Below are 27,930 nucleotides of genomic sequence, written 5' to 3'. Positions count from 1 at the left end.
CAACAAAAAGGAACAAAATGTACATAAATAGGCACAAAATGACAAAAAAAAGAGACAAAAAGTGACCACAGAGAAAACAACAACCACAAAAAGACTGAAACGTGTTGTTTGTAGAGTGTCTGGGTATATTGCATCTATGTGTGTGTGTGTGTGGTGGGGGGTGGGGTGGGGGGGAGGAGGAGGAGAGAGGTGGTGGTGGTGGTGGTGGTGGTGGTGGTGGGGGGGGGGGGTGGAGGGGTCCATGCCCAGCTGGTTCATACCCCGTCAACGTCTCCGTAAACATGAGTGATGTGTCGGCTCCTGTGCAGTTCTCCAGCTGAACGCTGCGCGGTGCTCTTCTGCTGGCCGTCTGGATGCCGGCGAGGCGCCGCCCAGCTCCTCCCAGCTCCTCCCCCAGTCCCGCCCAGCTCCTCCCCCAGCTCCTCCCTCGGTCCTCCCTCGGTCCTCCCGCTGACTCCGGGCTCCGCGAAGACGCCCTTAGCAACAACAGACAGCTGCGTGGAAGAAGACACTTCTGCTGCACACGAGAAGGATTGAACAGATTGAACAGATTGAACAGATTGAACAGAGCATCTTTTACCGCGCTGACTTCACAGGTGAAGCTTTTTATACGAAGGAGATCCTCCGGGAACATGGGGCTCGAGTACAGCTAGCCTGTTGTGGCTAGCCCCCCCCCCCCCCCCATACACACACACACACACACACACACACACACACACACACACACACCCTTATCACCACCACACACACACACACACGCCCGAGGACGAGCAGAGCCGTCCCGCAGGAGGACTCAATCCTGGGGGCTCGACGAGTGGTAGCACCGCTGTTTGCTAACTACGGACTCAGCTAACCGGGAATAATCACGGGAATGGTGCTCTGGATCCGCTCATTGTACCGTCAGAGAAAGGCGAGGGGCACCCGGGTCAGACCGCCGAGCTGCACGACCGGGACTCAAACTATTTTTAACGGAGGGAGCGGCTCTCGGGCGGACGAGCGTTTTTGTGGCTGTACGAGCTAGCTCGGCCGGCTAGCTGAGGGACGACCCGCTCTGGTTGTTTCAAACGGAAGTCGAGGCTACTGTTAGCCGGGGCGAACTGAGCACACGACCGGCGTGGCTTTTTTTTTTTTTTTTAGTTGTTGTGGTTTTTAAACAATAATAACAATACCCGGATCCATTTCGGTCAAATCCAAGACAGCTCGCCCCCCCGAGGAGAAATAACCGTGAGTGAGCCTCCACCTCCACCGGGACTCTACATGCTGTTAGCCGACTTCGCTGCTTGATACCAACTTTTTTGTTGTTGTTGTTTTTCCACTTTTTCTTTTTCTTTTGTTTTTATTCGGGATTTCTATCACCTTCGGATGCTGGCGTCACACATACACTGTAAACATGATGATAATAAGCAGAAAACCAGAGGGCCCGATAGCAACAGGTAACCATAACAACGCGCTGCAGCCTTCCTCACCTTTTGTCTGTTTTGCTACAATTGTTGCAGAAGTGTTTGTACTTTGCTTTTGTTTTAATGAGGCTGACGTCATCAGTGTGACGCGGCCGCTGCTTTTCATCCCTCGAGCTACTCTTCGTGCCTAAAATGGCTCTGATTGACCTTTTTTTTTTTTTTTTTCCTTCTTCTCCAGCCTACGGCTTTAAATGTCACGTCGTGTCGTGGACAGACAGACAGACAGACGGACAGAGGTCGCGATGCCGCGGGCATGTCACGAGACTCGTGTTGCAAACGTGTTTTCTTTTGCTTTTGGGTCTCCATATCAGTCACGAGACTCGCCGTCTGTGAACGTGCTCGGAGGACGGTTCAGGAAGTGCCATGTTATTTTTCAGGTCTCCTTCGTACGCAATTTAGTGTGATAAGCTCCGGTAACTCTGTAGGTATCTGGTTTGGCGTTTGCACCATGACGTCATTATTATTTCATGTGTAGCTACCTGGAACCGACCTCACCTTTGTTTGGCTCCGTGTTGTGTGTTTTGAGTTGACAGCATGTAACACTAAATGTAATGCAAGACAAAAGACAATTGCTCTGCAGCCTGTCAGATGGTTTACACCGGGCGTATTCTTACACCGGGCGTATTGTCTGTGAAGAGGCACTTTGTGCACCAGGAAGAGGAGGACAAAAAAGCTGTGACTTTACCCCACCACAGTCCCCCCACCACCACCACCCCACCACACACACACACGTTTTATGACACATGATCTGCTGTGTGCATGTTTGCTTGAACCCTGTTCTCTCCCCTTCGCTGTGCACCCTGTGGAGCGCTGAACGCCAGCTGGACGGAGCAGGCTGGATGTTTGGTTACAAAGAAGTTTGGGCTCTTGTTTGAATGTTTTTGTTGTTTGTCTCGGGGACTGAGTGATTAGGAGTTTGCAGAGGACTAATGGTGTCTGTGCTCACCTAATATTGTGTGTGGAGCCTTAATGCCATCGTTTGCTGTGCTGTGCAGGTTTAATGCGCCTGTATCCAGGCAGCAGCTCTAATCTGTCAGCCGGTGTGTTGACGAGCACCGGGGACATTTGGCTCTGACGCACCTGCACACGGTTACGACACTCTCAAAGGGCTCGTAAGGAGCAACGCGAGACAAGCCGCAATTTTAGGCTTTTGCTAATGAGCCAAGCCGACACAATGGGTCCAAGAGTGGCTTATGCTAACAGGCCTAGTTTCCAGATACTAGAGATTATACTCAGTTTTGTTCCACTGAAGTAGCGACTTGAATATAAGTGAGATGACTGTTGAGATAAACATTTGGCTAACGGGGCTTCCACCTGCAGTCCCAAATGCCCTCCTCATCCCTCTACTGCCATCTCACATCAGGTGTTTTGGCTTGATGCCACAGAGGTGAGCACTAAAGGCAGCACTATTGAATGACGGGGGCCCGCATCCGTCTATATTGGCTCTAATACCGAGCACACCTGGTGTGTGTGTGTGTGTGTGTGTGTGTGTGTGTGTGTGTGTGTGTGCGCGCGCGCACGCCTGGCCTGAATGGACAGATGGGCAGACGGAAAGATGCTGTCGTCACAGGGGCATCTGTTACCCCCATTAGGCCAATAATACCACTTGCAGCGCTGGCGATCTGGGACCCTAAGCCCTATGTAAGCTGGTGAGGTCGGAGCCTGGCCAATATATCGGACACAATACATACAATGGTGTATCTGCTAATAATGGCCGTTTCACAGTAAATGTAGGCCATAATATGCACCCTCGCTAATGGAGCAGGTTAGCTTGAGGGATTCGTCAGGCCGTACTAAATCATTAGTTTTAATCTCGAGCAGTTAGCTTGATTGATGGGATAATCAATGGGACTTTGCCTGCCTCGGACAAACTCTCCGTGTCTCTGTGAATGTTACCTCTTGAGTGTCATCGGTTGACGGTCCCACATCATCACACTCATCTATTTATCCATCTTCGTCCCCTCAGCTCGCCATGGTGACGGCCTGTACGACTCCTACATGAGGACAGACCACATCCTCAAAGACGAAGCGGACACCAACAGTCCGTCTGCGCTGCCCCCGATGCCCAAACACACCGTAAGTATGCACACGCACACATTACGCACGAAGACAGTTAAGCCCCATTTCCTGTGCTGGAGCACACACACCGTCTCCAGACATCCTGTTCCTCAGAGATCCTCCCCGGTCAGTCCTTTTCCTCTTCATCACATTTGTTGCTCTCACTGTACAGAGGACGGGGAGCTTATCTCTCGTCTTATCTCAAGCATTTCAAATTCAGTCCCTTTTTATAGCCTTCGATGAGAATAACGTGATCGTGTTTGTAATATTGACCGACATCCCGGAGGGCTTAAGAGCCGCTCGCCGTGACTGGCACATTTGCCGAACTGAAATAGCCGTTTTGTGTCCTTACTTGAAGTAAATCCAGAGATCCAACAGCAACCAGCAACCTCGTGAAGGGAACTTTGCAGATAAGGGCATTTTACAGGGTGCATATGCTATGCTATGCTGACGTGCCGTGTCGGCTCCACATGCACGATGCACAACTGTTCTCGTCTGCTTGGGATAAAAAAAGGCCTCACAAAAGAGCCAATCACAAATGTTTTCATCTGCAGGGCTGCATTTAGTCATGCATATTTATGAGGGTGCCACTAGCTTTCATTAGTGAGCTGCAGTTCTTTTGTCGACTGACCCATATGTATTTATAAGTTGCTTTTATTTGCGGATCAGAAGATCTATTTCAGATTGTGAACATCACTTTGAGATCTGGTAACAACTTGCGATGCGCATTTTTCTATTGTAACAAATTCTGATCATAAAAAAAAAAAAAAAAAGGATTAATCGATTCATTAAAACATACATGTAATGATTTGCAGCGCTAGTGGAGAACGTCCTCACTCTGTTGGACTCTCTCAACGTTCCCTTTGGCAGAAAATGCACAAACACACACACACAATGATACTCCACGGTCTTCCACACCAGTAGAGGGGAAAAAAGGGCCAGTTTGATATATATTGTAAAGATTTATTGGGCTTGAAAATGTGACCCACAAAACAAACTCGCCAATCAACATTCTCCCCCCTTCTCCCCTCTCCTCCCCTCCTCCCGGCTCATGTAATCCTCCATCAGTGGGCTTGAACAGAGGTTAGGCCTAGTTTTCTATTCTAGTCCTGTCCTTCTTCCTTTTGTATTTTTCTGTCACGCTCACAGAGGTATCGTCCTCTGCTCAATGTGACTGACGGGAACTCGCCCCAGTTCACAGTGTTCACTTCTCGCAAAGTTGCCTTTTGCGTTAATAAAGTCATAAACTGATGTCATCCTCGCTCAATGTCAGAGGGGAAGACATGTTACAACGAATTTGTCCTTTTAAGTTCAGTTCTGCGTCGTGATACAGATTTAACGAGTTGGAGATGATGATGTTCAGATCTACCACGGACCCCAGTTTTGTTGTGAGTGTGTTGCCAATATTTGTGTCCTGTGTGTGTGTGTGTGTGTGTGTGTGTTGCCGCTACATGTGTTGAGCTGTGCAACCCTGTGTGCACTTGGGAGAAGGAGAAAAATATTACTTGGGTGTTTCTCTAACAGCAAAGAGATTAGCTCTTCTCCATCTGTTGCATCGTGCAGATTTGCACTCGGAGGACTCGGTAATACCTGTGAGAGAGGTTTCTTCCTTTCTGGCTCCTTTGGCCACTTTTTCTTTGAAATGTTTGTATTTCTAATATCACCTCCTGTCAGATCAATCAGCAATCTATCCCAGTCGATGCTCCACATGTAGGAAGCTTCGATTTTTACGTCAGGATTTGTGTATATACGTGTGTGTGTGGAGGGTGGTGGGTGGAGGGTGGAGGGGCTCGATCGATGACAGTCGGTGTGTTTGCAGTGCTGCTATGGGACAACAGCTTCATAGGACCCTGGGTCAGCAGCAGGGCTGTTGTAATGAGTTAAGACTATACGGTTACTGGTATGGAAACCCGTCCTGCATTCCTCCTCTATTTTAGGACTCCAACTTACAACACAAACACACCCTCGGCCGAATCCTCCTTCAGGAACATGTCAGCAGCTACTTTTAATGTGCGCTTCCTTGTTGTGTTATCTGTAAGAGCTGACATGGTTTCAGCTGCTTGGCCTTGAAGTTTGAACAAACAGCATAAAAACCAAACCTGCTCTTTAATAAAAGATAAGGAAATATTAAGACTAAAATCTCAGAAGTGTAAAAGTTAAAAAAAAAAAAAGCTAACATGCCTCTCCTGTGTCGCTCCATGTAGGACGGCCGTGCTGAGTTTATGGCAGCATGTCTTAAAAGCCGCACTGCTTCTATAGTTTAGGAGTATAATCTAACTTTAATGACCGTCATTTTCCCTGCGCTCCGTAATCTTGTGGAGGATTCTTTTCCGCTGGTGAAGAGAGAGCGAGAGAAGAGAGGCAGAGACGGACAGTGAGGAGGAATGAATTCCTGGGGTCGCTGAAACGAAGCTGGCAGGAATCTTTCCTTAAACTCCTCCAACCTCACCGGTCCTCCCGAGCAAGAGTCGCTTTTTAAAGGATGCGGGCAGATACGATCGAAAAGAATTACAAAAATGTCCAGTGAATTGTTTCGTCCTTGTATAAATAGTCCCTGTTGTTAAATGTTTTACTTTTATTTTGTGTTTTTGCACCAAGTTGCAACAGCAGAGTTGTAGGTTTCAGTGGCCAGCTGGACTTTACTACAACAGATTACTGCAGTGCTCAGCCAAAGATTGTGTCTACCTTTTACCTGATCAATAACAGCAAACACACAAACAAGTAAGCGGAGATGTAGGTCACTGCGTGGGTTTTGGTCACGTAGGGTTGCCCAGTCATTCCTCGGCATTTCCCTTGAGACTGGATTTAGATCCAGTCTCTAAATCCAGTTGTGCTGGTTCACCAACTACATGCTGAATATCTGCTGACTGCTCACCGCTCGTGGCTCGAGAGCCGGCTGCTGATATTCAAGACTTCTAACGAACACAGTCTGAACCTGTTGGTGTGTAATGGTGATATGAAGTAAATAAAGTAGAAATATCAGGAGGGATCATTTCCCTGGAAAATGTATGATGAATATCAATAATCTCTTTCTTATTAAATGTGAAATATTTAAAAGATTTAAGCGAAAAGAAGAAATATTTACTTTATTGTTCTGTTCCATGGCATTTTCAATGAGGTCAATTTGAAGGCTTGTGGCCTCTGTTGTTTTTATATTGATTAAAAAAAAAAAAGATCCTTTCCTCAATCGCAAACTTCATGTCTTCTCCGCTCTCTGTGTTTCCTCCTTCTTCTGCAGGTTGTCAGTAACAAGGCTGTGATGAGGGATCAGGTGACTGTGCGAGGTGGCCAGCTGAAGGTCAAGTACCTGTACGAAGACTCCACCAACAACCGAAAGATCAACGCCATCACCACAGCATCCACTCAGAGCAGCGGGCCCACCGGCCAGGCGCCCAGTAAACCTGTCCCGGTGTCCAGCCTGGCCAAGGAGCACAGCGTGGACAGGTGAGAGAGATGAACACGTGAAGACACCGAAATAACTGAAAACATCTTGCAAAGTGCGCAAACACTGTACATCTGTCACAGCACTGAGTCCAGTAAGGGCTCCAGCGAATCCTCCGGCCCGCACGGAGCTGGAAATGGAGGGAACAGTGGCAAGCTGTGCGGCCCGCTGACTCCCGACCAGGCTCTGAGACTGTACCGGTCTCAGCTGACCACCCTGGAGCAGACGGAGATCCACTCCTACCCCGACATCTACTTCGTGGGACCCAATGCCAAGAAGAGGCCTGCCATCGCCGGGGGCAACAACAACTGTGGCTACGACGACGAGCAGGGTGGTTACATTCACGTCCCCCACGACCACCTGGCTTACCGCTACGAGTTCCTCAAGGTCAGACACTTTTTGTTGAATTAAAACGGCTATTAAAATAAAAGTATCTGGTCTTTAGCTAACGGCCAAACTCGTTGCTTCCTCTTCAGATCATTGGTAAGGGCAGTTTTGGCCAAGTGGCGAAAGTATATGACCACAAACTGCAGCAACACCTGGCTCTGAAAATGGTGCGCAACGAGAAGCGTTTCCACCGGCAGGCGCAGGAGGAGATCCGCATCCTGGAGCACCTGCGCAAGCAGGACCGCAACGGCACCATGAATGTCGTGCACATGCTCGAAAACTTCACCTTCCGCAACCACATCTGTATGACCTTCGAGCTGCTCAGCATGAACCTGTACGAGCTTATCAAACGCAACAAGTTCCAGGGCTTCAGTCTGCCGCTGGTCAGGAAGTTCGCCCACTCCATCCTGCAGTGCCTGGAGGCCCTGAGCCGGCACAGGATCATCCACTGTGATCTGAAGCCAGAGAACATCCTGCTGAAGCAGCAGGGACGCAGCGGCATCAAGGTAACACGCCTGACACGGACATCTACTTCCTGCCCGTAGCAGGTCTTCTAAATTTGATGTTCACCCCTTCGTGTTTGTTCTCCTGTCTCTTCCAGGTGATTGACTTTGGCTCCAGCTGTTTTGAACACCAGCGGGTGTACACCTACATCCAGTCTCGGTTCTACCGGGCTCCGGAGGTGATTCTGGGTTCACGTTACGGCCTTCCCATCGACATGTGGAGCTTCGGCTGCATACTGGCCGAGCTGCTGACCGGCTACCCGTTGTTCCCCGGCGAGGACGAGGGCGACCAGCTGGCCTGCGTCATGGAGCTGCTGGGCATGCCTCCGCAGAAGGTGCTGGAGCAGGCCAAGAGAGGAAAGAACTTCATCAACTCCAAGGGCCACCCTCGTTACTGCGGAGCCAACACCCTGCCCACCGGGGCCACCGTGCTGACGGGGGCCCGCTCCCGCCGCGGCAAGATGAGAGGCCCCCCGGGCAGCAAGGAGTGGAGTGCCGCGCTCAAGGGCTGCGAGGACCCCACCTTTACTGACTTCATAAAGAAGTGTTTGGACTGGGACCCCTCATCCCGCCTCACCCCCGGCCAGGCCCTCAGACACCCGTGGCTGTACCGCCGGCTTCCCAAACCCTTACCTGGGACGGAGAAGAGCCCAGCGGCTACTGTGAAACGACTCCCCGAGCACCACAGCACCTCCTTCCCCTCTATCATGGCCAAGGGGGGGCCCGGGTTAGGCACCACGGCTGCCAACAACAAACTGAGGAGCAACATGATGGGAGATTCAGGGGAGGCCTTACCTCTTCGCACGGTCCTACCTAAACTCGTCTCCTAGAGAGAGAGAGAGAGTCCTCTGATCTCCTCTCTCTCCTCTTCCTCCTCTGCACTCCTCAGGAGGAGTCAGAGTCCAGAAGAAAGCGATATTCAAAACTCGTTTGGTTGTTCTTTATTTGTTTTCTACTGCGAGGTGTCGACACCCCAGTTTCCTGGTTTTTAATATTAGCTGAGCTGAGAGAGAGATGATAAAAGAAATGCTCTTTAAAAAAAAAAAAAAAAAAAAAAATTTTATACAGAGGATTTCCTTGAGCGGCTGTGGATTTTCTGTATGCAGCCAGTTGATGAGGTTTGATTTAGAGGATGCTTTTTAAGGAGAAGAAGAAGAAGAAGAAAAAAACCTTCCTCGCGTGAGTCGACAAACGAGAAAATGTTTTTAACCTGCGTGTGATCTCACATGAGTGTCGTGCTCTAGCAAACACGCACTCAAGCACGCCTGCACTGTCACTTGCCTAACTTCACACTCTTAAACACTCGTAGGACGCCAGCCTTTCTCTGGGGAAGTGTTGATACGAGTGAAACTTGAAAAAAAAAGGGCTACAGAGATTATCAGGGCGGAGGAAACATTTGTTCAGCTAATGTGATTCAGTAGAAGAAGAAAAAAACAACAGAATCTAGTATTTGGGCCCCGCAAACACTGACACAGTTACCCTTCACGTATATAACAGAAATGCCTTTAAACAGGTGATACAGGATTGGCTTTACTTAGAAGATCAATAAGTCTTCGCCCTCTTTTTCCCCTGCCTCTGCTGATCCCTGGCGCTTTGCATGTCAGCTCAATATGTGGCGTTAATACGCACACGCTTTAGCACTGTGGTGCTGCTGTAGGAGACATCGAGAGGGCCACGAGAGAACCTATTTACAGCCCCCACGCCCGACCTTCCTCCTGACACATTTTCCCCGTACGAGTGACAAAGAAAGGGGTTCAAACTCTGTCACAGGTGTCACTCGGTACTTCACAACTGCTTCGCAAGAGACTAAACTCTGTGAGGCCGGCTCACGTAAACCGACGTATATACAGTAAATCTAAATATATAGAGAGAGAAAGATGGAGAGCTGCAAGTCAGTGCACATGCACACCTGTGGGATGAGTTGTTGTTGTTGTTGTTGTTGGAAAGTTAGTGTTTATTTGAATGTCACCTGCCCGAGCGTGTGATCGGCTGCTGCGATTGTTGGCAGCGGTGATCACAACAGAAAGAATGAGCGAAGAGCGATCACGAGAAATACGGACGGCAGTGTGTTTTATTCACGAGCCGAGATCTTCACTTCTGCGAGGGGAGCTGCAGAAGAACGGCCAGTGACGAAGGAGGTGGGTTTTGTTTGTGTTGTTTTTTTTTTTTTTAATGGTACGGAAGAAAAGGAGTGTTTCTCAGGGAGACATACTCGATACATCCCTTCATCTTCCATTCATCGTGTTCCACTTGCAGTCCCGGCCGTGGACGGCGGAACGTGCACGCCGGCTTCAGTCCGCTGAGAGCGAGAGATTGCTTTTGCGAGTGTGCGCCCACGAAGGGGGTCCGCATGCTCCACAATCTGACCTAGATTCTCTCCCCCGCCTCCCCCGCCATCTCTTTTTCCTCGCCCCTTCTTTTTTTTCTTTTTTTTTCCCCCTCCCACTCCATCTCATGTAGGGCAGGGAACCTCTTAAACACTCACGCATAACGTGAATTAATGGTGCTGTCCAAAACACACACACACACACACACACACACACACACACACACACACACACACACACACAGAAAGACGTCAGGTGCATGTTGGTATGGACCACACCGCTCAAAGAGTTCTTTCTCTTGTCCCTCGTTTTTTAAATGAAACTGTCAGAGATTTCTACTCTGTCTCCATTTTCTTTTCTTTTTTTTTCTTTTCTTTTTTTTATAGAAGTGGTTTCTATTGCTTTTCACTCCACAATATCAGAGGATGTAAAAGGCGGAGAGAAGGTCGTATCCTGTCATGTTGTACTAGTGGTGTGAGTTAGTAGGAGGGTGTTTGGTGTTCAGCATGAAATCACAACCTGTTATCAGACTGAGTGACTATGAGAAGAGAAACTGTACAGTAACCAAATGAAGTTGTGATAGTTTCTTTTTCTAAAAAAAACAATAAAAATGACTATTCAGTGAAATGTGCTGCTCTGGGGTGATTTCTGATGTCAAGCGTTTATATTTTATGACTGAGAAAAGTAGACCTACATCACAAAAATGAGTGCGTTTCATCTGTTTAACACTCGATGAAGCGAGCGTCTCTTTTTTTTAATTTATGTCAAGAGCTCCTAAATCTGACATGCAGTGTCAAGGGAGCCAGGCAGTGAACCCAAAGACTTTTTATGTGACGTTCAGCCTCCGTTCTCGGGAGGTTTTGCAGAGACGGCGAGACAACAGATGAAACTTGGCTTCAAATGATCGTGCCTCATTCTGTCATCTAACCTGAAGCTCCTCTCATCGCTGTTGTTTTTTGTTTTTTTTGCTACCCGACACCTGCGGCCCGTGTTATGAAACAAAATGGCCTCCAGGCTGAGCGGTGAATTGGATCTCGGTCGCTGATGCCGTTACAGATTCAGAGACGACTGGGACACGGATGAGTCGGTGGCCTGTGATAATGACACGCCCGTGTTATCACGCACCGCCATGAGTCAAAAAGTAAAGGGCAGACAGTAGGAACACGCGTGTGAAGATGATACACACCAGACCAGAGGATTTTTTTCTTTTTTTTTCTTCTAGATGGTGAAACATATGAAACGTAGCTGTGGTTAGACAACACCTGCAGCCAATAAAATGAATTATTGTTTGGTGAACTGATGAGCAATGGTCGGCAGTATTTGGCTGCAGGTCTGTCTACCCTGCTCCGACATGTGAAGCGAGCTGGTTGGGTGTGTAGTGATGCCACTTCCTGTCGGTAAGTAAACTCAGGTGCTCAGTTTTTCTGTTGTTGGCGAGAGCTGGACATCTATTCTGATGAAGTTGTCGCAGTTAAGTAAATCTAATTAGCTGGAAAACTGGATCAAAACAACTCTTAACTCCTGATTCACATTTAGGAGGGTTTCCTTTCAAATTAAAACAGCTAAGTGTCCTTTTTTTTTTTTTTTAACCATGATTTTTTTTTTTAAAGATATTAATTCATGAGGTGCCAATGCTTTCCTCTCGTCCCAGTGTCGCCCTTCACAGCATGCGCCGTGTCCCGTATCTACATCACCACCAGAAGCTATAAAGATATGGGTGGGAAAAAAAAAAAAAAATGATTCAGTCATAATGACGGTAAACTGATTAATGACACTGATGACTCACGGATGTTTACACTCGCAGGCTGGTGCCCGGAGGGAAGAAAAAGTCACCACACACGTAACAGGAGGAGGAGGAACCGGTCAAGCGACCTCACCTAAAGCGGTAAACAGGTGAGCTGGTGTGCGGTTAGTGGGTAGTTCAGTATCTGGAGGAGAATTGGAACCAGGTGTTTTATGCCAGCTGATCTAGAAAGAATGAAGGACGCTTATAGTGACGTGTGTATCCTTTTAGTTTTGTTTTTAATGTGGATGTGTCACACTTCCACCAGCTGCAAGTCAGCGTTCACTCATTTATTCAAATATGAAGGCAGACTGAACAAACAAGGAAGCAGACATGAGAGCAGAAAGGTGTTTTTCTTTTAAAGAGCTTAATGAAATTCAAATTTAAAAAAAATTACAATAACATGACATTTTCCTTTTATATTCTAGTTTTAATTGAGCTTTTCTTTTTAAATTGTAATTATTGCATCTTTCTCTCAAATTCGTTGAAAGCAGTCAGTTGTTAGACTTTAAATCTGAAGGGTTCAGTCTTCTCCTTCTATCAATGTAAAAGCAGATTAGATCAATCCCATTAGACATCAACCCAGTCCCCTTCTGACCATATGGTCCAAAGCTCCTCGGTCTCCACATCCACTGTGACACACTGATTGATTTCTATTCTGGGAACCGCACACATCAAAGGTTTTCTTCTTCTTCTTCTTCTTCTTCGTTCTCCACTTCCTCCATACGAGACCTGCCAGTGGGTCTGAGCAGACCTTGTGGAGCCCCCAGCAGGACCTGTGGTCCTGAGTGTGGACGACTTTCTGATTACCGTCCAGGTTAAGAAATCTTGACCTACTTGTTTGGTTCCAAGTGCAAACATGTGTCCTTCTGTCCTCCTAATTCTCTTCCAGATCCCATTATGGAGATACTTGTGATTAGTTCAGTCTTGCTTAATGTGTTTTTCTGCCCTCTGTTTAGCTCATTCAGTAAACAAACTGATGGCTTCTGTCCAGCAGTCACGAAAGTAAACAACAACTGGTTGGGGTATTGGTCCATCCGTCTGTCTCGTTCTCGTGAACGCCACGATAAGAACGACTTGACGGAATTTCACGTCACAAATGTTGACTTGGACTCGTCGATGAACCGATTAGATTTCGGTGGTCAGAGGGAAATGCGAAGTTCGTGCCAAGATATATGTTCTAATGTTCTGCAAAAACACTTTGCTGGTCATTATTCAGCGCTTTATCTCGGCAACAGAAGGGAAGATTGTGACCATATTTTCATATTTGGTCAGATACTGAATTGGTGACACTGATCCTGGGTGTCCACCTAGCTGTCAATCAACTGTCTTCAAAGTCTTCACTACATATATCATATGAGAACAGACATGAATGTAAACGTTGATGAAACTTTTGCCCAAAGTTCTGGCTATAAATTTGGTATTTTAGATTTTTTGTGAGTAATCTGGACCGAACCTGCCAAAATGAGAAGTTTAAAAGGTTGGATTCAAGATCTCTTTTATTCATCTAGAGAGCCTCTACTAGTTTGCTGTCACTGTGTAGACTTCTTTTCTATGAGATGAAACCAAAGACAACCACAAAAGAAAAATCTTAAGGACGTGAACCTGAATGATTTATTTTTTTATTATTTTAAATATTTAAGACCTTAAAAGTGTTTGAAAAACTTGAATTGTGTGTGTTTTTCTTGGTTCTCCTTGTAAATTCTCTGTGACAGCAGAGTGACTGAAGGAGAGACTGATGTGCTTTGGTGAACCTGAAGGATTGCCCTCAGGGGGCCAGCAGTGTTTTTTTTTTTTTCTTTTAAAGCTTTGTTTGTTCACGTATTTGTATGTTATAAAAAAGAAAAAAACCGTGGCCTCTTTTGATGTTGCGGTAAGCGCTGTTGTGATGAACTCGTGTTTGTCTGGACTGAAGCTTTGACTAGAATAGTGACTCACCATAACAGCTCTCCAACGCAGGATCCTCTCTACTTAATTTCTCCAGTTACACAAGCCCTCTTTTTTTCTTTTTAACTTGATGTTTGAATGGACAATGCAATCTCTCTCTCTCTCTCACACACACACACACACACACACACACACACACACACACACACACACACACACACACACACACACACACACACACACACACACACACACACACACACACACAGACACAGTCCCGGGTCACAGAGTGCAGACACACACCAGAGCTATGTGAGTCGTCTGGCTTCGACCCACTGGGACAGCTGAGGTACGAACCAAGCGATGGAAGCAGCAGGAGAATGCCACATTCGTCCCCCCTGTTGCACCAGCACACACACACACACACACGTACGCACGCACACACACACACACACACACATATGTCCCCTCATGCACAAAAGCAGACTGCTGCCCACTGTTCCTTACTCATATTCACACAATGACACACTCACAGCTGAGCTCACACACAGCTGAGCGCATGTCGGTACAGGCTGAACAGATGCAGATCGTTGGGAGAGGTGGGGTAGAGCTCCGAGGACATTAAACCCACCAATCTACATTCCTCGCAGACTGCAGGGTAGCAGCGCTGTGCAAAGGGTGCACACTCTGTGTTTTTCAGCCGAGGCCTCCGTCTCCTACAGTTATCGTATTTGCTGCCAGCATATGCAGCCCCCATATTTAGGTTCTCAGTTTCCTCGTCTTCTTGTTTACGTGACCCGGCTGGGTCAGAGCTAGGACCGGAATAGGAGGATGACTCATCTAGGATGACTGTCTAGGGAAGATGAATCAGCCAGTGTGACAGTTTGTCTATATGTGCGTGTAAATTAGCGTATGGCTGCGTCTTTCTAGTTCTCTTATAGCCTGAAGGTAACAGGTCTGCATGGCAACACACAGAGGGAAGAAGAAGAAGAAGCTCCGAGGACACATCAAAGCAATCGTCTCGCATAAACACGCTGACTCAGAAGGTCTGCGGGTGATATTTCTCACCGTCTCGACTGTATACGCGAAGAGACAGATTGATATACATGTTTTTAGGTTTATTTCTATACTCTTAACAACAAATGCTCAGCATTGGACATATGAAAAGACGTAAGACAGGTAATGTAGTTTCAGAAATAGCGGCCAAAATAAAGGCTGTAAACTTTGATTTTCAAGACAGAAACCTGGATTATCTGGTGCTGTGTATGTGTGTTGTTGATTCATTCAGGCCCTGTTATGAAAGAAAGGTGGATACAGTATGTCCTTATAAGTACAACATTACTGCTCCATCACCAGACCAGCTACTATCTGCACAAGTTTTCATAAATAATACCTCCTCTTTTATAATAGATGTTATTCACCCTCGGCTCCACCACACACACACACACACACACACACACACACACACACACACACACACACACACACACACACACACACACACACACACACACACACACACACACACACACACACACACACACACACACACACACACACACAGACGCTGCATACACACATCCAGAACTTTAGTATGTTCTGATAAGCATGGAGTGACCTGGGACTGTCCACTTTAAACATGTCATGTTTTCTGGCGAGCCACCAACAGTCTGGACTCTGTTGTCACATCCTTGCGGTTGCTGGGTAAATGGGGATATTTATGGTTGGTTTCAGGTTTCCTGGAAAAGACAGGACAACCTTTAGCAGGGAATCTTTGCAGTTTGGGAGACGGTTAACCTGCCGGTGGGAACCTTAGCCCTTTGGTGCTATGCTGTGTTCTGTTTTCCTGTCCTTCTTGAACTCAGATCAGTCCTGACATTTAGAGTACTTCACATGATTTGACCTAGTTTGGGTGCATTTGTAATGGAAAACGCAAAATGACGACTGAAATGACCATCCTCCCTCCAACTTTCTGCCCCCCCACCTCTGTGTGTGTGTGTGTGTGTGTGTGTGTGTGTGTGTGTGTGTGTGTGTGTGTGTGTGTGTGTGTGTGTGTGTGTGCGTGCGTGCGTGTGTGTATTTGACACAGGCTCATGTGCTGTGTCTGTGTTTGCATGAGTGAATGTACAAAGTAAACGCAGACACATCAGCCTGTCACATGCTTCATCTTGTTATCGCTGAAGCTGCTTTCCCAGTAAAAAAAAAAAAAAAAATCAATGTACTTAGTGTTATTTAGCAAGAATTCCGTGAAATTGGCATTTTGTGCCGCCGCTCGTCAACAAGAACAAGGATTCACTGTGTTTTAGTCGGACTCACTGTACTTTGAATGCTCTCATAACAGCCGGTGATTTTCTGTCACCGGGTTCTGGGTAAGTCAATTCAACGCTGATTACTAAATCCAGTTTGAAGAGGACATACCGCATTACTTTGTGACAAGGGACCGAAGCTCCACCGAAATGTTCCCTGAAGGCATTAAACAGCAAGGAAAAAAAGCGAGGTTTGTGGGGCAGGGTGGTGTCCACACTAGATATATGTTTGTATGTTTGTGTGTGGTTATGGGAGGGAGGGGAAGCCCAGTTGGCCTCATTCTCTGCAATGTCCTCTTTCTCATATCCGTGCCTGTCTCCAACAGCTGCTGCATGACTTGTCGTCCTGAGAGTTTCTGAGAGCCAGTTTCCGTCTGTTTCTGACAGGAAACGCCTTCCTGGAGAGAGGAGAGTTTCCCCTCAGACAAAATGATGATCATACTTTGCATTAGTCTCTTTTTTTTCTTTTTTCTGTCTCACACAAACACCCACAAACACACTTGTACTGTTACACTCCATCAATAATTCAATCATTCAGAGCTGCGTTCATGTTTATGTTTCCCTGATGGCTGAACACAGACACCAGTTCTATATTAGGACCTGAAACATGCTGTTGAGAGGCAAACTAGCTACTTTGTAAAACATCACAAAAACCCTTACAGGCAAAAAAAACATTTCCAAAGTGTGAAAACAGCAAGCACATTTTCAGGGCACTGTGTTTTTTTGGTCTGTTTCACATTCAGCCCTCCAGTGTTAAAGGAATAGTTAAAGACAGTTATCTTAACACATGGAAAGAAGGTGACAACTAGCCTGGCTCAAATATCTGACCACAAGTGTCTGTAAACCTCACTAATTAACTCAATATTTGTTATTTGATTATTCTATACAAAAGCCAAAGTGTATAAATGACAATTTGCTATTTGATGGGAGGTTGTGCCCAATTGTTTTGGCTGTCACTTGTGACCGATTTACCAATTTTCCACCTGATCTCCATCTGAATTAGAGCTTCCATGTGAAAAACAACAGTTGTTGTTGTTGTGTCTCTGGGAACCCGCTACAAAATCTGTTGATCTTCCAGCACCGTGATTCGACGTGTCCAATCATATAGTTAGAGGCCTAGAAGAACACAAAGCTAACTGAGCTTTGATTTGTCGCCTCTGCGTAGCCGGAGGGCGAGCTCAACATGCAGCTCAGAAACAAAACCTCATTTGCTTCGCTTGTGCTGCAACGAGCTAGAGAAAATGCCAGCCCACAGCATGTGCAGAGGATATTATGGATTATGATGTTATTGGCTGACTCATTTATTCAGCTGTATTCATTCAAGGCAGATTATATGTTAAAGATGTGCAGCAGCTAACAGAGTTTATGGTCAGCGGGGATCATTCAGAAACTGACCTGCGGAGAGCTAACCGATTCGTGGTGCCTTCTCTCCAATTGCCCTCCAATGCCAACAGAAACTGAATCATTCTGCTGCAATGCATTTCAGCATCAGCAGATTTTGTTGAAAGCTGTCACCATCTCCCGAGAGAGCCATGTGTGTGTGTGTTACTGTGCAGGAAAGTTTTCTCCTCATTTGGACAGAGCTCTGCTGAAGACCTTCTTCAGGATACAGAAAATAAATGGGAAAAGACAACCAGAACCAGCGAGAGGGCGCACCACTGATGGGAGAGTATTTTTGTCACCTAACACTGTTTTGGCCAATAAAGAGGGTGAGGGTGGCGACACACGTCAACGTTAGACAAGCGGTTTTCTCAACACGTGTTGTTTGCATTTACAACAGCTGCTAAGGTTAGAGTAGGCCACACAATCTATACAAGTAGCTTCCTGATGAGTAACCACCTCCTTTCCTGTCTGACTGCTTGTTAAGTTGGTGCAATAAGTGGAGAGACTTTGCAAAGCGAGCCTTACCTGCCTGTGCCATACACTGCCGCTGAGCCTAATATCCTCCCGTCATTGGTTAAGAAGGATTTGGAGATTGGGCGTCAGAAGCTTGCACCCAAAGGATCCTACTACATGTAGGCACTGCACTCACAGCTACTGGAGCAGGGAGACTCCGAAAAACTCAGCCTTCTCAGTTAATGAAGCACGTAACGAGATGTTTATAGCTTCAAGTGACATTTACCATCAGTATCAATTGGACATCCACACGAAAAGTGGTAAAACGTTTCTTTAATTGAGTCTCTGCCTGCCCAGAGCCAAGATACAGTCTGTCCCATGACCCTCACGTTTTGTTCCCTTTGGACAGGTTAGCTTTTCCCAAAACTCGCTGTTCTTCTGCTGAGCTAAGCTAAGTAGCTCGCAGTGACCTCAACCCACAGTCATTCGCAGGGCGTCAAATGTTGTCGTTTTGTCTCACAGATACGCACAAGGTGTCGGCACCAAAAGCCACGTGATCAAGTTTAGGACAAACTCATAGTTTCGGTTAATTGTGTCAGGGTTGCAATTTGGTTTGGATTTGGTGCCAAAACTACTGTACTTAGTTAGGGCTAGGAAGAAACCATGGTTATTAAAACAGTAACAGTAACTAACCATCTAGTCAGAAGTCCATTTTGACTTTTGCTTTCTCTCTGACTCAAACACTGGTCTCCTGGGTAAAAGTCCTGTGTTTGTTCCATCCAGTCGCCCCAACCTTACGTGGCCTTTGTACCAACACCAAAGGGCACCTTGTGCATACCTCTCTGATGCTAACTGCTTTGACAAAACAACAGTTGCCTGTTTGACACCTCGGGAATGAGGACTAGTAGGTAGCTTCATTTTTAAAAAGCAGTGGCAACAGTCCTCTCACCAAACCTTACTGTAGAGTACATTAAGCGAACAAAAATAAAAGGACTGAATGCTGGTAGTACATTTGCCATGTTCTCTGGGTGCAGAATGCCTGAGTTCAAGAGTTCAGGGCTTAATGTTACTAATCCTGTCAGTTGGTGAAATACACACTGGAAACGTGAGGCAGGCTGTTCAGTATTATGTGCATACGGGTAGACTGCAGGTCCAAAAGGATCTTAATATGTCACGTATGTGAAAATGACTTGTGTTCACTTCTTATAGCTAAGCAGGTGCGTGTGTGTTGCATGTCCACGTGGACGTACTGAATACGTGTGACAGGAACAGGGCAGTAAGGCAGAGGGCATGACAAGACGGGATATTGACGAGGAGGATTTTGGGAGTGGACTGGAGTGGGAGTCTGCTGGTCTGTGGGTCATACAACCATACAAGGGCAGAGTGGAGGCAAAGGACCATCATACCAGCCCTGCACATACATCCATGTGGGTGTGTGCATCTGTGGTGGTGGTGGTGGTGGTGTGTGTGTGTGTGTGTGTGTGTGTGTGTGGGGGGGGGGGGGCAGAGGGGGTGTGCCAGCTGGGCAGCTTAAAAATAGCACAGAGTGGAGGATTGCAGCTGCACGGGACTCTAGAAACCCTTGACCAGCAGTCCAGTAGTAATTCACAGCAGATTTCTCTCAGCTTTGTGATGACCGATGAGACAAAGACAGGACGATGATTAAACTGAGTTTTTCTCCGAGGGGTCGGATCCCAGCTGTCTTTCTTTAATTATGAGACACTAGAGGAAGCAGAGGGAGGGGCCCGTTTGAAGGTTAAAGCGACGCCGTGTGTCAGGCGGGGCCGTGTTACAGGTGTAGGTGTAGTAAAATGAAGAATAAGGAGTGGTCTATGGTGAAGCCAGCCGAGCAGACATGCAGGGGCAGTGGGGCAGTAGGTTGAGAATGAGAGGTGAAATGTGATGGGGATCAGACTGGCAGGATTAAAGAGTACTAGACTGACCTCTGCTATTGCACAAAGTGCAGTGGAGGGATGAAGCATCGAAGGGAGGCTGCAGGAACAGCTGTTCATTAAAAGAAAAAGCACCGGCTCCGCCTCCAACTACAAACACATCAAACACGCAGGTACATTTGCACACACAAAAACATGGTCGTGTGACGCATATACACACGACGTAAACTACAAGACTGATTTCAATGGAAGGATAATCTCATGCACAAAGTGGCTCTTTCACCTCACGTAATCTCAGTTTGGATTAAGATGGATTATTGGATTACAATAGGCCTCTGCAGGGAGGCAGAGAGGCTGGCAGGCGGAGCCAAAAAGTGATAGATTGCTGAAACTTAGAGCCTATGTGGAGAACATGGGACACATCAATTATTATTATGTTTAAAAATGTTATTAATACATTTTGATGTTATTGATAATATGACCCTTCATTTGATTTAATTTCCTATTTTTACAGCATGCCTGTTGACATGTCTGTATGGCTGGTTTGCTCTTTGATTTGTGACTTCTGCTGTGGGAGCTGATATCATTTCCCCCTAATTGTCCTGTTTCTTTGCTCCCCTCGTATCCCCCGGTATCTTTATTGGAGCAGTTTTACAGTTGGAGTTGAGAAGATTGATGTCTCTGCCAGCAACCACCCAGATTACTGCACAAAGACTGGAAACAAAGGAGATAAGATAAGATGGTTTTGTTCCAAGATAACAAAATCCATCAATCAACACCTCTAAAATGCCCATGTTCAAAAAAAGTATATATTGGTTTAACAACTTTTACAAACCACAAATACAACTTTTTTACTACCACTTTTGTTTGAGTTTTGTATTGTTGTTGACCTTTGGTTTGGTATTAGTATCACTGCACGTACAAACCTGAACCCGTGTGGCTTACCTTTAGAGGGACTTGCCTTCGGGGGTCTCGCCCTCCGTGAACCATGTGGCTTACCCTTACAGGGATTTGCTCTCCGTGAGGCTTATTAAGGGGACTCGCCCTCTGTAAACCATGAACCATGTGTGATACCTGAGTGGGGTTCGAACCCATGTCTTCATGAGGTCGTTTCCAGTCTGGCGTCAGCGTCGTAGACTACTTGACTATCTTCGGGGCTGGAGGATGGGGTGGGCAGGACAAAGTGTTTCTACAACATCTGCAGGAGGAGTTTGTTAAAGTACAGCATGTGTGAATCGCCAAAAATGGCGACTAAATTCACCAAGGTTGCTATTAATGGTTCAAATTCCACCTGTTGATGGTGATTCAACTTTTAGTGAAGTTGAAATGTTTGGAGAAATTGCATTTTTTTTTGCATACACTACACATTACAGGAAGATATTTAATATCACTGCAGACCCACTTGAAAACACGTATATCTACTATCCAAAGAATGTCTGCGGCAATTATGGTCGCATTTGAATGAATATTTGTGGACGGTGGAGTTATAGGTTACAGTGAGCTAAAGATGTGTCACAATGCAGACTATCACTGGGGAAGATTGGTGGTGCAGTGGTAAGCGCTGCTGCCTCTCAGTAAGAAGGTTGGGGGTTTGGTACCCCTCTTTGTTATGATTTAAAAAAAAAAAAATCATACTATAGCATGTCATCCAAATTATGAAAAAAAAGGTCAAACTACAGCAAAAAGTGACCTAAAAGTCATTTTTGGACAACATCCTATAGTATGACTTTTATATCACATTTTGGACAACGTCCTATAGTATGACTTTTGGGTCACTTTCTGACGACATACAGTATGAATTTTTTTTTTATCACTTTTTGGAGTATGACCTTTTTCTGAACTGACATGCATGCCTCAAGTGGGGATCGAACCCAGTTACATCTCACTGAGGAAACTGCTCCCACCACTGCACCACTGTGTCATACCACAGCATGTCATCCAAAATATGAAAAAAAAAAAAAAAAAAAGTCTTACTATGTCGTCCAAATTTTGGAACAAAATTCATACTATAGCATTAACATGTATTCATGGGATTTTGGGGGATAAAGTTTGTGGTAGTTTGGACAGAAATCCAAGAATCTTTATGCATCCTTTGTTTTTTGTTATTGATTTTTATTTGAGTTTTGTTTTGTATTGTTGTTGACCTTTGGTTTTAGTGTGACTGCATTTACAACGCAAACCCGCAACCTTGAGGCTTACCCTTAATGGGAATCACCCTCCGTGAACCATGTGGCTTACCCTTAGAGGGAATCGCTCTCAGTGAACCGTGTGGCTTAGTCGCTCTGCGTGCACCGTGTGGATTACCTTGAGCGGGGATCGATCCCACGTCCTCATGAGGTCGTTTCCAGCTCTGAAGCGGTGTTCGTAGACTGCGCTGATCCCATCAATATTATTTATTTACTATGCTGAGGCTGTTTTCTTTCTCCTTGACCAGTGGAGCTTTCCCTTCTTGTGCCAGACGTACTGCTGCTCCATGGTTGCAAACAGTTCCAGCTTTCATCACTCCATAAAACAGACTCATAACCTTCAGCTGTATCCAAATGTTTTCTTACATATTCAAGTCAGTTTGAAATTTACAAAACAGCAATATTAGACTAAGTTTCAGTGGCAATATTATAAAAAACTGCAACTTTGAAATATTCTGTTACATATTCTAATCACTCAGTTCATAAATGCAATTAATAAAGACATTAAAATGAAAAAGTCACGATGATCAGAAAATCTCTGCAAAGAGCTGAATAATTTGGTGATGCAACTGTTTGTTGGCCTTTTACTTGGTGTGGGCTTTTTTTTTTTCAAATCTGAAGCCAGGATTTTTCTGCTTTCTTTGTGGGTAAAAGAGGAGAGAAAGATGGGTGTAGTCATGGAGAAAATATTGATTTAACTGTCATAGAAAGTTAAATATTATGGACTACATAAGCATAGATGCAGTGAGACCTTGGTGTTGATCTTTCAAGGACAAGTAGAGCTGCTCTAAATGTCAGACACAGTTAGAAAAGAAAGTCACATTATCCACTAAAGGCATCTTACAAGTTTAGACCGCGTCACATTGTAGGCCATCAAAGCAGCCCTCGAGCTCAGGCTCATGTGACTAAGTGAGCTCCAGTGCCCAAACAGGCACACACACAACTGTCTATATGACTTAACAAGTGTGAGAGTGCATCTCCTCTCCAGGACTGGGTCGGTGACCCCGGAGTGAATCACGGAGAGAACAAGCAGAACGACATTGGTGTGTCTGCTGAGGAAGCCCAGACTTGTGCCAAAGCACCAATAACTGCAGAACTGAGACTCTCTCTGTACAGGAGAAGTGGAGCATCCTGCAGCCGCACGCCAACGGGTCAGCAGAATCAGATCTGTGTGCAAATGTGAGCGAGAAACAAGACACAGAGAGAGACGCGAGTGAAAGAGAGAAGGAGGGTGAGTGTGTATGTTTTTGGTTGTTTGTTAGCGGGGCGGAAAATAAATTACGGCATTCTTTACAGCTGAGTAGGGCAAAAGAGGAGTTGGCAACAGAAGTAGGTTAAATCATCATCACCTATCATCAAACAGTCTCTTGTTTATTGGGGGACAAAAGGGGGGACAGGAATGTCCATGTGACTAAAACGTGAGAGCACACATAACTTAGCAAGTCGTTGTCCCACTAACCTTGAAAGAAAGGGCTTATGACTGAATGTTTCTCGTCTATTTAACCCATTTTCACTTCATTTTTCTACGTTTTTTGTTTCATAACTTTACTTCCTCATCCACACCCTTGTTTCTCTTTTACTCACCCGGAGCTTTCTCTCCTGAGCTCCACACAGAGAGCCGGGGTCGGTTTGAAAAGGGGCAGCACATGCGACCGCCGAGGGCCCTCATGCCTCTGCAGGGATCTGTGTGGTTCAGTCTGCGTTCACAGATGAAAGGGGGATTCCAGTGGTGGTCACATGCTCCCTGCAGGGCAATAGAAGAGGCCAACCATACATGGTCCTCCTTTGTGTGTGGATGCATGTGTAGATTTGTATGGCATTGTGCGGTTCGTCTGTCAAAGGCGACCTAAGCACGGTGCATGTACAGGTGTATATATATGTGTGTGTGTGTGTGTGTGTGTGTGTGTGTGTGTGTGTGAGAGAGAGAGAGAAAGTGAAAATGGTGTTTGGTTTTTGTCCTTGAGCCTTTTAAGTAGAATGCAGGCAAGTGTGTTCCATGAGAATAATGTGAATGAACCACCATTTTACTTAGATATGTATGGGCTGCATTAATAAATGATGTTCAATTCCCGCAGCACACACATGCATTTACAAACACATGCATGCACACAAACCACCTCCATCTGCTGCAGGCCATAACACACCTCCACCTCCAGAGGCCTGTGTTGTGTGGAAGAGCTGAGATTGGAAGTGGCTTTGCACACTCTGCATCGCTCCATCACGAGAACGGATCGCCTCGAAGCTGACGATGTCGTGACTCGTCGCCAGGGCTTTTACAACCTTGTGTGTGTGAAGATGGAGAAAGAGGGAGCTTTGTTAGTCCTTTAAGAGCTGCTGTTGTTTCTGAGGAACTGCACATCCATCACCAACGAAATCAGAACAAGGAAAGCACCTCTTTTGCTCTCAGAGAGTTTAATCATGCTTCACCGGGGTAAACCGGTCCAGGAGGAAAAGAACTGCACAAATAGACTTACAAGTAAACAAGGCAACAGAGAGACTGACTGATGGATAAAGTTTCTTGTTGTTTCTCCACATTTTGTTTTAAGGGTGCAGATCAAGAGTAAAGAAATGCATGCATTGGTTGAAGGATGCAGATACAGTCAGGTGAAAAGAGATCATTATGTAAATATAGGTTCTTGGAGGTCTGCAGCAATTGGAGAGAGAGAATAGAGCAAGAGTGAGCGAGAGATCAGAAGAGGGCTTCATGAGGTGTGTGTGTGTGTGTGTGTGTGTGTGTGTGTGTGTGTGTGTGTGTGTGTGTGTGTGTGTGTGTGTGTGTGTGTGTGTGTGTGTGTGTGCGTGTGTGTGTGTGTGTGTGTGCGCGCGCGCGCGCATCAGCGGGGTGAGCAGGTTCAACAGGTCCCATGTTGGCTGGGAGGCCCGCGAGTGTTCAGGTGCTAGAATCCTATATCAGAGCCAGTGCTGACCATGGGTCTATATCAAGAGCCGGCTAGGGTTTCAGCCCGGGGCTGAGGATTATTCCGAGAAAGACGAGTTCTGGCCAGCCTGAAATAACTGATCCAAACTTGCTCTGACTTCTGTGCACTAATGAAGAACAGAGGGCAGCAGAGGGAAATGCGAGCGGAGATGCACCTCCTGCCCCTGAGATTTCCTTCCAGTCAGGAAGTTAAAAGAAGCGCTGTGAAACAGTGGAGAGCGTCTGGGGAGCATTCTGGGAAAAAAGGAAAATGTCAGCGGGCCAATTTGTGCTGCTCTGTGCTCAGGCCATGCATTCCTGATCCTTGTATGCTTAGTTGGTGTGATCTAAGCCCTCTGGTCTCTGGGATAATGAATGATGCAGAGAGTAATGATCGAGGCCTGTAATATACACTGTAATGAACAGGTTGTCCCAAGTGCCTCCAGGGAGAAGCTATAAGTACTCTAGGTGCTATGCAACGGAACCGTAACTCTGTGGCTTGTGTTAATTCATCAGCACAAAGCTGCCAAAAGCGCACTCCACAGTTTCAAGTTTCCGACCGCTCTTATATGTGTGTGTGTGTGTGTGTGTGTGTGTGTGTGTATGTGAGATTTATATGTGTAAGTATGTGATGTGCTTCTCTTACATTATTGGATAATAACAGGGAAATGTATCCGAATGGAAACCAGGCAAAAGGACAGTGTCTCTCCACCTGCAGAATGTTCTATAGGTTGGGAATTTAAAGAGCTTATGTAATATATTTATTGCTCATTATTTGAATAAATAAATGCTTTAAATCAAGAAATTTACTATCCTTAATCTCACTAGTAGTTATCCTTATGTAAATAATTGAAAAGTTAGGGATCAGTTGGTGGATTAAAAGTGTACCATATTGATTTTTGAAGATTGTGTAACTTAAGCGTACGACATGTTATCAGATCATGTCAAGCTATGTGCACATTATGAACTGTTTTGGCCCACATTAGTTCTGCAGTGCAAAGACACACTGTAACTGAGATATCTTAGAATATATCATTTGTTGTTCTCAGCCACATACAGTGTTTCATTGATATGTTTAATTACCCCTCTCACCCTCTGGCATTTTACGTACAGTGCAACTCATCAAGCTGCTGCTGAAGTGAAGTCTATGGGAAACTATTCTTGACAGTCCACTCAGCAATCATATGTCAGATCTTTGAAGTTCAAAGTTATGAAAGGTGCACCCCACCCATCTTACACATCGGTTTACTTGTACATGCAAACGCTTTCCAGTTCATAAAAAGAGTTGTGTAATGACTTCTGCTGTTTGGAGGAGCTTCATAAACTGTAAAGTTTCTGTTCAACACTGATGGCATCTTTTTATTTGACTGGAAAATAAAGTCCCTGGTCTCATTAGCCAGAAAAGGTTAGCTAGTAGTAGTCACCTGAATGTCGGCTGAGATAAATTATAAGTAGTTTAATTAGATGATATGGCATATTTGCTGTGTAATTTATTTATGTTACGTTTATTTATGTTATATTTAAATTATAAAAACTAACAACCTAAACATTTTCTGTCAATAAATGTGATCTTGACCTGAGGACACATGTATTATCTCCATGGCACTGTGACTGTGTTGTTGTTGTTGTCTTTTAAAAGTACACCATTTAAGGTTTTGAATAATATTCCACAATTTTAAATGAACCTAAAAAAAAAATCTTAGAATCACGTATTAAAGAGATTTCAGCAATATTCTTTCTTATTTGGTGTCATTTTAAAAACATTTTATGAATGATGAAAGTCATGTCGTGGCTCCTCCGTATTCTGCATGGCACGAGACCAGTGTGTGTCAGAGCAACACAGGTTGGCCCATTACAATAGCATGAAAAATATTGTTTCTGTTTATACTGTAAATTCTGCAAACATATCTGTTTTTTATTTTATGAAACTTTTTTTTTAATCTGAATCCCTCTGAGAATGTGACATGGGACGATGTGATCGAGAACAACTGTGCAAACAAACACGGCTCGGCTGAGTGCGCTGCTTAGCAGACAAGAAAAGAAGCCAAAGCATATATTGCTGGGAAATGAAGTTCCAGACATTTTTCACATTGTTTTCAGATCTGGCTGGGTAGCGGCTGACATACACAAGTGTGTTATTATCCTGCATACTGAGGCGTTGCAATGGTGGAGGCCTCGTTTGATCAACAGACGTCCTTCAGGATTCAAATCACCGGCACCATTTTTATTAAGACTGAGGGGTTTGAAGTGTATTAAAAAAAAAAAAGAAGGACAATTCAGTTTCAGCTCAGTGTTAAACTCATACGAATGTTCAACAATGCTGTCCTACCTTTTTGAAAAGCAAATTATTTTGAACAACATTTTAATTGTGTGACTCACTCTGTGTGTGACAAAAACTATTCCGAGATTTATTCATGCACGTTTAAAAGACTTCCATTTGAAATAAAATATTGTATAAAGAAACGTTTGCTCAATAACAATTGAGGCTCTTCTGCCATCTAGTGATAAAAGGTGGTGCTGCATTTGAGTTCCAGTTTTACAGCCGTTGACTCAAAACAATATTCATAATTGGTGGATATTAAAGTTGGAGAAAAAGACAAGCAAAAACACAAATAAAACAGCCTAAGATTACTGTGACTCTTGTGACCTCAGAGAACTGTGTTTCAGCTGATTTCCCTTAAAGACATTTGATTTTTGTGTTTTCCACTGTTCTTCCTATACTACTAAGCTAGCACACATAACTCACATGCAATGCTGATATTCAAATAAGTCTTTATTTTGTTTCTGTATTTTAGTTGTTATTTAGTTACAATTTCATTTCCGTGTTTACTTATATTCAGATTAATGATGAGGCTAATGTTAGAAGTCTATACTGACACTTCTAAAGTCAACAAATAGAAATACAAAGAATGCAGTGTGTCACACATAATTTTATCTGCAGGAGCA

At 45.2% G+C, this 27,930-nt stretch overlaps 1 protein-coding gene across 2 annotated transcripts; it reads left to right on the top strand.

Moving 5' to 3' along the window:
- The first annotated feature begins 454 nt into the window (after nucleotides 1–454).
- Nucleotides 455–10,804, top strand: dyrk3 (dual specificity tyrosine phosphorylation regulated kinase 3). 2 transcript variants are annotated; one of them, XM_069710278.1, is made up of 6 exons: nucleotides 455–596; nucleotides 3,427–3,536; nucleotides 6,757–6,962; nucleotides 7,044–7,347; nucleotides 7,437–7,853; nucleotides 7,949–10,804. In XM_069710278.1, exons 2-6 carry the CDS (start codon nucleotides 3,459–3,461, stop codon nucleotides 8,678–8,680), a joined length of 1,737 nt encoding a protein of 578 aa, XP_069566379.1. In that variant the 5' UTR covers nucleotides 455–596; nucleotides 3,427–3,458; the 3' UTR covers nucleotides 8,681–10,804. The 2 variants fall into 2 exon arrangements, with proteins under 2 accessions (XP_069566379.1, XP_069566370.1); XM_069710269.1 differs by lacking the exon at nucleotides 455–596 and adding an exon at nucleotides 1,103–1,433.
- Nucleotides 10,805–27,930: the final 17,126 nt, after the last annotated feature.

This window comes from Brachyistius frenatus, unplaced genomic scaffold, assembly GCF_029030835.1.
Source record: "Brachyistius frenatus isolate BFR_SWC_R1_liver_20210118 unplaced genomic scaffold, ASM2903083v1 Contig_4, whole genome shotgun sequence".
NCBI lineage: Eukaryota > Metazoa > Chordata > Actinopteri > Embiotocidae > Brachyistius > Brachyistius frenatus.
The sequence above is the reverse complement of the archived record's forward strand: the minus strand, read 5'-3'. Positions and strand labels throughout refer to the sequence as shown.

Excerpts from the sequence above, each read along its gene's own strand:
- dyrk3 (XM_069710269.1), top strand. The coding sequence starts at position 1,391 with ATGATGATAATAAGCAGAAAACCAGAGGGCCCGATAGCAACAG. Across the intron at positions 3,537-6,756 it reads CCCCGATGCCCAAACACACC|GTTGTCAGTAACAAGGCTGT; the intron begins GTAAGTATGCAC and ends CTTCTTCTGCAG. Across the intron at positions 7,348-7,436 it reads ACCGCTACGAGTTCCTCAAG|ATCATTGGTAAGGGCAGTTT; the intron begins GTCAGACACTTT and ends CTTCCTCTTCAG.